This window comes from Macaca fascicularis, chromosome 5, assembly GCF_037993035.2.
Source record: "Macaca fascicularis isolate 582-1 chromosome 5, T2T-MFA8v1.1".
In the NCBI taxonomy this organism is placed as follows: domain Eukaryota; kingdom Metazoa; phylum Chordata; class Mammalia; order Primates; family Cercopithecidae; genus Macaca; species Macaca fascicularis.
In genome coordinates this window covers 60,230,250-60,242,089 of record NC_088379.1, presented here as the reverse complement: position 1 = coordinate 60,242,089, position 11,840 = coordinate 60,230,250, and the positions used below count along the sequence as shown (strand labels likewise).

At 34.2% G+C, this 11,840-nt stretch overlaps 1 protein-coding gene across 1 annotated transcript; it reads left to right on the top strand.

Moving 5' to 3' along the window:
- The first annotated feature begins 1,489 nt into the window (after positions 1 to 1,489).
- Positions 1,490 to 4,654, top strand: CXCL8 (C-X-C motif chemokine ligand 8). Its single transcript, XM_005555087.3, has 4 exons — positions 1,490 to 1,643; positions 2,479 to 2,614; positions 2,886 to 2,969; positions 3,381 to 4,654. Exons 1-4 carry the CDS (start codon positions 1,580 to 1,582, stop codon positions 3,400 to 3,402), a joined length of 306 nt encoding a protein of 101 aa, XP_005555144.1. The 5' UTR covers positions 1,490 to 1,579; the 3' UTR covers positions 3,403 to 4,654.
- The last annotated feature ends 7,186 nt before the right edge of the window (positions 4,655 to 11,840 follow it).

Here is an 11,840-nt window from a genome sequence, read left to right as displayed (position 1 = left end):
GACTCCCTTGAGTCAGGTACTATATCTATTTACATAGCATTCACAATAAGTGAATCTCCTACAATAAGTGACATTAGCAGATACACAACACATATTAAATGAATAATGAAGTTTCTGAAATACTAGAGTTAAAAACTATAGGAGCTACATTATATAGAATAAACATTTACTTTGCTATAGAATGTAATGTAACCCAGGCACTACTTTATCATCAAGCCTTAGGTTGGTTGGAGAAAGATAACAAAAAGAAACATGATTGTGCAGAAACAGACAAACCTTTGTGGAAGGCATTTGAAAATGGCATTTCCCCTCCACAGTGTGTTCACAGTGTGGGCAAATTCACTGCTCTGTCGTACTTTCTGAAATTAAAGAACCGTTACATCAAGGTGAATTATTTATAAATCGCGTACTTGCCCAGAAGGGAACAGACTTTTATTATCATAAGGACCCTTCCTTGGTGCTCTTTATTGACGGAATCCAAGACCTTTCTTGAAAGGACACTAGGACATAAAGCCACCTTTTAATGACTCATTGAAATTTCTCACTCCATCCGTTTCACTAGTGATCATGGGTCCTCAGAGGTCAGTCTTGGTGTCCTTGGATAAAGAGCATGAAGCAAGGGTGGCTGAACCAGAGTTTGAACCCAGATGCTCTTTCCACTAAGCATACACCTTTCCATTAGATACACCTCTTTCCCACCCCAACCAAACAGCTCCAGTGCACTGCTTCCCAGACCATAAACATACTTGTCTATTCTGCTATATAGTCAGTCCTTATATTGCTTTTTTCTTCTGATAGACCAAACTCTTTAAGAACAAGTACTTAGTCTTATCTATTTCTAGATCCCCCACATTACTCAGAAAGTTACTCCATAAATGTTTGTAGAACTGATTTCTATGTGAAGCAGGTGTGCCCCATCACTCTGTTAACATACAGTAGAAAACTAAATCTTTTGAAAAGTTGTAATATACCACCTAAGAACAGTAACAGTTCCTAGAAACTCTCTAACATGCTTAGAAAATGATTTATTATAAATTATCTCCCCCATAAAATGATTGGCTGGCTTATCTTCACCGTCATGATAGCATCTGTAATTAACTGAATAAAAAAAATTATGCCATTAAAAGAAAACCATCCATGATCTTGTTCTAACACCTGCCACTCTAGTATTATATCTGTCACATGGTACTATGATAAAGTTATCTAGAAATGAAAAAGGATACAATTGATAATTCATCAAATTGTGGAGCTTCAGTATTTAAAAAGATGTATGTTAAAATTAAATTATTTTAAAGATCAAAGAAAACTTTCATCATACTGAGTACTTGATAAGGAACAAATAGGAAGTGTGATGACTCAGGTTTGCCCTGAGGGGATGGGCCATCAGTTGCAAATTGTGGAATTTCCTCTGACATAATGAAAAGATGAGGATGCATAAGTTCTCTAGTGGGGAGATGATATAAAAAGCCACCAGAGCACTCCATAAGGCACAAACTTTCAGAGACAGCAGAGCACACAAGCTTCTAGGACAAGAGCCAGGAACAAACCACCGGAAGGAACCATCTCGCTCTGTGTAAACATGACTTCCAAGCTGGCGGTGGCTCTCTTGGCAGCCTTCCTGCTTTCTGCAGCTCTGTGTGAAGGTAAGCACATCTTTCTGACCTACAGAGTTTTCCTATGTCTAAATGTGATCCTCAGATAGCAAAGCTAGTCTTGATGCTTTGATAACAAGTATCCTTTTTATTCAGAAACAGAATATAATCTTAGCAGTCAATTAATGTTAAATTGAAGATTTAAAAAAACTATATCTATATAACTCTTAGGAAAGTATAAAGTTTGATCAATATAAACATTCTGCTTTTATAATTTATACCATGTAGCATGCATATATTTAACATAAATAAATAATTTACAGTATATCCTATTGAGAACCATGGATACTTATATTATGTATTAATATTGAGTTCAGCAAGGTAACTCAGACAATTCTACTCCATGTAGTATTTCATTGACAAGCCTCAAACTTGTCATTAATTCCTGTCTGGTTTAAAGATACCCTGATTATAGACCAGGTCCATACAACTTATTTATGTATTTCTGTTAATTCTTTCTGAAGGCAATTTCTATGTTGGAGAGTCTTAGCTTGCCTACTAGAAATAACACTGTGGTATCACAGAAGATTATGCAATATTGACCAGACAAAAATACCATGAAGATGTTGATATTGTACAAAAAGAACTCTAACTCTTTATACAGAAAGTCGTTCAATGTTGTCAGTTATGACTGTTTTTAAAAACAAAGAACTAATTGAGGTCAAGGGGTAGGAGAATATCTGGCTTTCAATGTCAGGAATGAGTTTACTAGAAATATGATGCTTTCTACAGTCTCCAAATAATCATATTGGAATTAGAAAGGAAGTAGCTGGCAGAGCTGTGCCTGTTGATAAAATCAATCCTTAATCACTTTTTCCCCCAACAGGTGCAGTTTTGCCAAGGAGTGCTAAAGAACTTAGATGTGAGTGCATAAAGACATACTCCAAACCTTTCCACCCCAAATTTATCAAAGAACTGAGAGTGATTGAGAGTGGACCACACTGTGCCAATACAGAAATTATGTAAGTACTTTAAAAAAGATTAGATATTTTGTTTTAGCAAACTTATAATTAAGGAATGTGGAAATATTTAGGAAAGTTCTAGGTGTTAGGATTACAGTAGTAAGTGAAACAAAACAAAATAAAAATATTTGTCTACATGGCATTTAAATATGGTAGCTTCTACAACTACTATAAATGTTATTTTGGACTTAGACTTTATGCCTGACTTAAGGAATCATGATTTGAATGGAAAAATTAAATATTAATCTGAACCATTTCTCTCTTGTTTCAGTGTAAAACTTTCCGATGGAAGAGAGCTCTGTCTGGACCCCAAGGAACCATGGGTGCAGAGGGTTGTGGAGAAGTTTGTGAAGAGGTAAGTTATATATTTTTTAATTTAAATTCTTCATTTATCCTGAGACATATAGTCCAAAGTCAGCCTATAAATTTCTTTCTGCTGCTAAAAATCTTCATTAGGTATCTGCGTTTTTGGTTAAAATAAAATAACATCAATCGTGAGTTTCTTGTGCTCATGACCGGAAAGACCATATATAGTTTGCCCAGGAAATTCTGTGTTTAAACTTGTGTCCTATACTCTTAGTAAAGTTCCTTGTCACTCCCAGTAGTGTCCTATTTTAGAGGATAAATTCTCTGATCTCCCTATTTATAGTTGAGAATATACAGCATTTCTAACACATGAATGTCAAAGACTATATTGAGTTTTCAAGAACCCTACTTTCCTTCTTATTAAACATAGTCCATCTTTAAATTTTTAATTTTATTTTAGGGCTGAGAATCAAAATCCATAAAAAAACAATATATTCTCCATGGTATCCAAGAATTCCTCAGTGAAGATGCCAAAGAAACTTCAAGCAAATCTACTTCAACACTTCATGTATTGTGTGGGTCTGTTGTAGGGTTGCCAGATAAAATACAAGATGCCTGGTTAAATTTGAATTTCAGTAAACAATGAATAGGTTTACATTGTACCATGCAATATCTGGAACATACTTATATGTAAAATAATATTTATTTGAATCTACAGCAAACAACAAATAATTTTTAAATATAAGAATTTTCCTAGATATTGCACGGGAGAATATACAAATAGCAAAATTGAGGTCAAGGGCCAACAGAATATCTGACCTTTAATTTCAGAAATTGAATGGGTTTGCTAGAATGTGATATTTGAAGCATCACATGCAGATGATGGAACAATAAATTTTGCCATAAAGTCAAATTTAGCTGGAAATCCTGGATTTTTTTCTGTTAAATCTGGCAACCCTAGTCTGCTAGCCAGGATCCATAAATCCTTGTTCCACTGTGCCTTAGTTTCTCCTTTATTTCTAAGTGGAAAAAGTATTAGCCACCATCTTACCTCACAGGGATGTTGTGAGGACATGTGGAAGCACTTTAAGTTTTTTCATTGTAATATAAATTATTTTCAAGTGTAACTTATTTACCTATTTATTATTTATGTATTTATTTAAGCATCAAATATTTGTGCAAGAATTTGGAAAAATAGAAGATGAAGAATCGTTGATTGAATAGTTATAAAGATGTTATAGTAAATTTATTTTATTTTAGATATTAAATGACATTTTATTAGATAAATTTTGATCAGAGTTTTCAGATTAAACAAACAATTGGACATCCAGTTAAATTTTCATTTCAGATAAACAACAAATAATTTTTTAGTATAAGTACATTATTATTTATCTGAAATTTTAATTAACTATCAATACTAGTTTGATACTCCCGGTCTTGTCATTGCCAACTATGTTATGCAGTGCTGTGCTGAATTACGGAATAATGAGAACTATTAAAACAGCCAAAACTCCACAGTCAATATTAGTAATTTCTTCCTGGTTGAACTTACTTATTATGTACAAATAGATTCTTATAATATTATTTAAATGATTGCACTTTTTAATACAAGGCTTTATATTTTTAACTTTAAGATGTTTTTTGTGTTCCCCAAATTTTTTCTACTGTTTCTGATTGTATGGAAATATAAATGTAAATATGAAACATTTAAAATATAATTTGTTGTCAAAGTAATCAAGTGTTTGTCTTTTTTTAGTTTTAGCTTATTGGGCTTATTGCGATTCTCTGTTTGTATTTAAAATTATACTTTGATTTAGAAAATATAAATGCTTCCCCTTAGCATTTTGTTTACTCTATGGAAAATTACAAACTTTTATTTTTAGAAAACAGAACTCCTTTCCAGAAATGGGTTACAAACAGTAGTGTCCTCACAGAATGTTGGAAATGTTTTCAACTTCCCACTGTATACTATTTTGCTAATAAGTCTGTCTTCAGATTTCGATTAACCAGTTTGTATGTCTGTACGCTTTAGCATAGCTGGACATTTAAAGAGGAAAGAGAGTACATATTATAAGTTGCTTATCAGTAACTGAGAAGTAAAACTGACATGCATGAGGCAAAGAAATTTAAAATATGGTTAAAGGCTAAGCATATTTACAAACAAATCAAACAATACTCTGAGAAGTAAAAACATAATTATTTAACTACAAAATTTCAGTGGATAAATTTTATAACAAATTAGACACAGTTGAAAATACAATTAGAAAACTAGAAAATAGAACCGAAGAACTTTATCTGGAATTCTTATAGGAGAGATAAAGAGGTAGAAATTTGGGAAAAGAAGTCAAAAGGCGTGGAGGATACAGGTGTAAGCTCTCATAGATGTCTAATTGGATTGTCACAAGCAGAAGAGAGAGCAAAGGGTCAGAGACAACATTTGAAATGACAATGGCAAAAATCTTTCTGGAAATGATGAAAAATAACAATCAATGTTTCAAAAAATCAATGTATCAACATTTACCTTTATATTCCTACTCAAAAAACAAGGATTTTAGAACTTTTACATTTATGCACCTTCTAGCTCATATGCTATTGTTGCTGGGTATTTTTTTTTTTTTTTTTTTTTTTTTTTTTTTTTTTTTTTTTTTGAGACGGAGTCTCGCTCTGTCACCCAGGCTGGAGTGCAGCGGCTGGATCTCAGCTCACTGCAAGCTCCGCCTCCCGGGTTTATGCCATTCTCCTGCCTCAGCCTCCCAAGTAGCTGGGACTACCACCTCGCCCGGCTAGTTTTTTGTATTTTTTTTTAGTAGAGACGGGGTTTCACTGTGTTAGTCAGGATGGTCTCGGTCTCCTGACCTCGTGATCCACCCGTCTCGGCCTCCCAAAGTGCTGGGATTACAGGCTTGAGCCACTGCGCCCGGCCGTTGCTGGGTATTCTAAGTTCGCTTCTTTTTGAGAGCTCCACAAGTCTGCTTGTATGTAGGTATGTAGATTTACCTGAATATTTACCAATTCATTTGTTTTCCATTCTTTCTTGTATTTTATCCCAGGCCTTTTATACTAGTTTCTTTCGACCACAAAGACATCCTTAGAATTTAGTTTAGTGATGGTCTGCTGAAGACAAATTTTCTCATTGGTTGTCCAAAGAAAGCTTAATTCCAAGTTTGTTTTTGAGAGGTGTTTTTGCTGGCATATGTTCAATTTATTGGAATATTTGTCAATTGTAAACTTCTGTGTACTTAATAGAAGAATGTCAGAAACATATAATGTATACATTCTTATAACTAGAAGGAAGGGGCAACACATAAATAAACCATCTCAATAGAAGACTTAAAATAAACTCTTAGTAATTGATTGTCCAAGCAGACAGAAAGCAACATGAGCTTAGCAAATTTTAACAGCACGTTATTAAGCTTGACCTAACAGATATGTATAAGACACAGTGGATGACAACTTTAGGACACACATTGTTATGTAAGTACCCATTGATAGGAATGGTTTCATAATTTGAAAAGTATAATGCAAAATAAAAACCTAGGATCCTGTGCTCAAAAATTATTAAAAATGTAATAGTAACAGTTGTGATAGCAAATCAATAACACATGCATGGAACCCTTCTGAACATGAGCCCTGTACAAGTATACAGGTCACACACCCAGGAAGCAGACCCTGCCCATAGAATATTTATGAAATTTAATCACATTCTGAGGCATAAAACAAGTCTCAACGAAATTCAAAGAATTGATATTATATAGACCACATCATCAAAATATTTTTCAATTAATTTAGAATTCAACCACAAAAATATAAGTACTAAAAAGCCCATATGATTGGAAAACAGTAAACACTTCTAAATAAATTGTCTGTGTAAAGAAAATCAGAATGAAAATTCAAAAATTTTTAGAATATAATTATGTAATTACTGCGTGTCAAAACGTGTGTGCCGTAGATAGAGTAATGGCATTCCAAAAGGTGTTCATGTTCTAACCCATGACATCTTTGAATATATTACCTTACACGGCCAGAGACTTTGCAGGTATGATTATGTAAAAGATTCCAAGATTGGAGATTATCCAGGAGTATCTGTGTGGGCCTGATGTAATTGATATAATCATAAGATTCTTTCTAAGAGGAAGGCAGGATGGTCAGACACAGAGAAAGAGATGCTACCATGGAGAGAAAAGAAGTGCTACAGGGAAAAGCCCAGGAGTCAAGGAATACAGGTGCCTTTAGAAGCTGGAAAGGCAAGGAAATGGATTCTCTCCTAGAGGCTCCAGAAGGAAAATAGCATATCTACACTTTGGATTGAGAACTTCTGACCTTCAGAATCCTAAGATTTGTAATAATAAATTGGTGCTGTTTTATGCCACAAAGTTTATGGGATTAGTAGCAATAGAAAACATAAACTGTTTTATGAAATTAATTTAATATTTCTAGTAAGTATCTTATACTTACAACTGTAATGCTTATATTAGAAAAAAAGAATAAGTATAGTAAAATAATAAAAACAGAAAAGTAATAAAGAAATGAGCAAACCATTAATAAATCAACAGAGGATTTACACAAGTTGGTTGTTTTGAAAGATTAATAAAATTGATAAAATTGAATTGAAAATAAAAGAAACTACAATTAATGGCACTAAATTTGAAAACAGATTAATGGACATATTTCTACAATACTGTATTTCCAAATCTAACTCAAAAGTTAAAAAAAATCTATAGAATTCAATAACAATCAAGGACATATCAATTAATATTAAAAATATTTCTACTAACAAAAAAAGTCACACAATTTTATCAAAACTCATTCATAAAAACACATTATAAAAATTGTTAAAGAACACAGTATTAACAAGATAAAAACAACATTTAAAAATTGTAATACATCATAACGAAGAAATGCAACTTGATTAACTGAATACAACTTAAATAACTGAAGATCAATTAATGAAATTCACTATACTAAGGTAGTAAAGGAGAAAAAACTTGATCATCTCAATGGATTCAGAAACAACCCAGGATATGACTTAACATCCAATCATTTTAAAGAAAAAAAACCTCTTGGAATGACAGGAAACTATTTTAACCTATAAAAGCTACAGTAAAGCAAACAAAAGTCACAGCATACTCAAGACTTAAGGGATAATTTAAAAATAGTAATATATACAATTGAAACAAAACAGGTTTCCATTATCATCACTTCCATTCAATTTTTTATTGAAAGTTCTGGGCAATGCAGGGAGATAGGAACAAAGATATTAAAAAGTAATAATTGGGAAAGAAAAAAATAAAAGGTAGAACACAAAAGACTATATAAAGATAATTGATTAACTTTTAAAAATTTTGCTGAGTATGAAAACAATTTATAAAAACCAATTGCTTCTCTGTACACCAGGAACAATTAGAAAAGGCAGCTAAAAGCATACTATATAAATTAGCACCATCATTTAAATCAACAGTAAATAAATCTAACAAAGCTGTGTAAGAAATGCATGAAGAACATTATTATACTTTATTAAACCCCCAAGATTGGAGATCATCCTATAAAAACCCTAGAAGACAACTTAGGCAATACCATCATGGACGTAGAAGTGGGCAAAGATTTCATGACAAAACTACCAAAAGCAATCTCAACAAAAGTAAACATTGACAAATGATATCTAATTAAACTTAAGAGCTTCTGTGCAGCAAGACAAATTATCAACAGAGTAGACAGACAACCTAGGGGATGAGAGAAAATATTTGCAAAATATGCATCTGACAAAGGTCTAATATCCAGTATCCATAAGGAACTTAAACAAATTTACAAGAAAAAAAAAAAAAACAAACAACTCCATTAAAAAATGGGTAAAGAACATGAACAGATTGTTTTCAAAGAAGATATACTTGGCCGGGCGCGGTGGCTCAAGCCTGTAATCCCAGCACTTTGGGAGGCCGAGACGGGCGGATCACGAGGTCAAGAGATCGAGACCATCCTGGCTAATACGGTGAAACCCCGTCTCTACTAAAAATACAAAAAACTGGCCGGGCGAGGTGGCGGGCGCCTGTGGTCCCAGCTACTCGGGAGGCTGAGGCAGGAGAATGGCGGGAACCCGGGAGGCGGAGCTTGCAGTGAGCTGAGGTCCGGCCACTGCACTCCAGTCCGGCGACAGAGCGAGACTCCGTCTCAAAAAAAAAAAAAAAAAAAAAAAAAAAAAGAAGATATACTTGTGGCCAACAAGCATACAGAAGGAACATCAACATCACTGATCATTAGAGAAATGCAAATCACAAACAAAATGAGATACCATCTCACACCAGTCAGAATGGCTATCATTAAAAAAATCAAAAAACAGATGCTGATGACATTGTGGATTAAAAATGATGCTTATATACTGTTGGTGGGACTGTAAATTAGTTTAATCATTGTGAAAAAAAGTATGGCAATTCCTTGAAGAGCTAAAAGCGGAACTACCATTTGACCCAGAAATCTCATTACTGTATATATACCCAGAGTAATATAAATCGTTCTACCGTGAAAACACATGCATGTATATATTCATTGCAGCACTATTCACAATAGCAAAGACATGGACTCAGCCTAAATGCCCATCAAAGATAGATTGGATAAAGAAAATATGCTACATGTACATGACATAATACTATGCACCCATAAAATAGAACAAGATTATATCTTTTGCAGGAACGTGGATGGAACTGGAGGCTACTATCCTCAGCAAACTAACGAAGAAATGGGAAACCAAACTCTGCAGGTTCTTGCTTATATGTGGAAGCTAAATTATGAGAACCCATGAACACAAAGAAGGGAACAACAGATATGGGGTCTACTTGAGGGTGGAGGGTGGGAGGAGAGAGAGGAGCAGAAAAGGTAATTATTAGATACTGGGCTTAATACTTGGGTGATGAAATAATCTGTATAATAAACCCCTGTGACAGGAGTTCACCTGTGTAACAAACCTGCCCATGTACCCTGGAACCTAAAATAAAAGTAAAAAAAAAAAAAAAAAAAGTCATCAAAGGAGACCTAAAAATAAGATAAATATAACATGTTGCATGAATTGGAAATAAATCTTGTAAAACAGGTGTCACTTATTTCCCAATTAATTTATAGATCCAATGCAGTTCTAATATAATTTCCAAAATCTGTGTAACTTGTCAAGATGATTTTAAAATCTGTCTTGAAGTGAAAGGTTCAGGAATATCTGAAACATCTTTGAAGAAGAACAAGTTGAGACATACTCTTATTAAAGCATTGGGGTCTCATTCCCAGTAGCCTTTAGAGAAAATTATAGCTGTTGGCCTTGATGGAAAGAGTTAGACTAGGTGGCTTATTTAATTGATTCAAAGCCAATCAATCTATGTGAAAACTCTGGTATTAGTAAGATATCTATAGACTGCAAGGAAGACATAGGCTGGGATACTTTCATTAGTCAGGTTTGCAAATTCCAGATGATCTGAAGTCACAAAGGGTTCCCTTTTTCTTTTGTATTTAGAAAATATGCTCTAGGACATTTAGAGTGAGGAAGAGTCTTCTCTTATTTTCTCCCTAGTTAGTTCACATTGCAACCTTCTTTTCCTACGTCATTTAGCTTCTTACAATTGCTCTGGGTACCTATAGTTGCTATTATCTCTCTGGTCTCTTTTGTAATTCCTAGTGCATATTAACATATAGGTATTCAGCATAATAGAATCAATGCAAGATTTATAAGTGATGCACCAGCAGGAACCAACTGAAAATTCTACCTAGTGTTCACTGTTTAGAAACAACTTCATCGTTTCCCTTTAGAGGAGGATTTTTTCCTGCTTATATTTCTTCTCACGCTATGTTGTGGGGCTTCTTTTTCCTCAGACTGCTGCCTAAACTTCATTTCTGTATTCTCCCCTTCAAATTCAAGATCCCTTGTCCCACTCCCATTTTTCAGTTTCTCATCCTATGTATCTCATTGATAAGTAAATAAAACAGATAGAAATAAGTAAGTTTAATAAAATGTTGCTAGGAGATGTACCAAAGTTCTTTGCGTGAGAGTTGATTATATGAATTGGAGCATTTTTGTCACTCAACTAAAACAGAGTCCAGAGGGCAGGGAGGGGGCAGGGGAGGGGGAAAGCACTCAGCACAAAACATTGCTCAAAAGATGTAATTCTCTGCAAACTGGGCAGCTAAAGCTGCCTGCTGTAACTGGAAACCGGTTTGATCTAACAACTGCAGAAGCCTGCTGAAACTCTCAGACTAGTTTTGCCCACTGCTGTCATTTACCTATCAGAGTTTGCCAGAACCTTAAAATCTTACCAGTCCTTATGAAATTTCTCAAAGAGCAATACGTAACATTTTCCCATTTCACAAAATCTTGAATCTTCTCCTTGTTATCCAGAAAGCACACTTTCACTTGTACTAAAGAGTATGCCTCCCCAATCTATAGATTTAAATAATAATAATAATAAATAAAGCTCTACTCCTTTCCCTCTACAGATCTCATGATCTTTTTTTTAACATTTGGAAGCAGGCAAGCAGAGCTTATCTAATCTAACTAGCCTAGACTTCCAGGAGAACATCTAGAATCTGAACCATGAGTAGGAGTTAGCAACACAAAGGGAAGAAGGATGTGTAGGAAAGAAATCTAGACAGTGAGAAAAAGCAATCTGTACGCAAGAGCTTGACATGATTTAAGAAGTGAAAGAATTTCAGTATGACTACGGTTTGGCATGAAACAGAACAAGTGCTAACAGCTGAAGCTAAGACAATAGACAATACATTGCTCTGAAGGGCTTAGAGTTAGAATGGAAAACTTTTAGTGCATTCCAATTTGCCTTGTTTTAGGTTGTGAGCACTACATGCCATTCTTCCCCGAGGTGTTTCCAAATGGAAGTGGGAGCCCACAAAAGTAACCAAAAGTGTTTAATCTTAGAAACTTCTTGGTTCC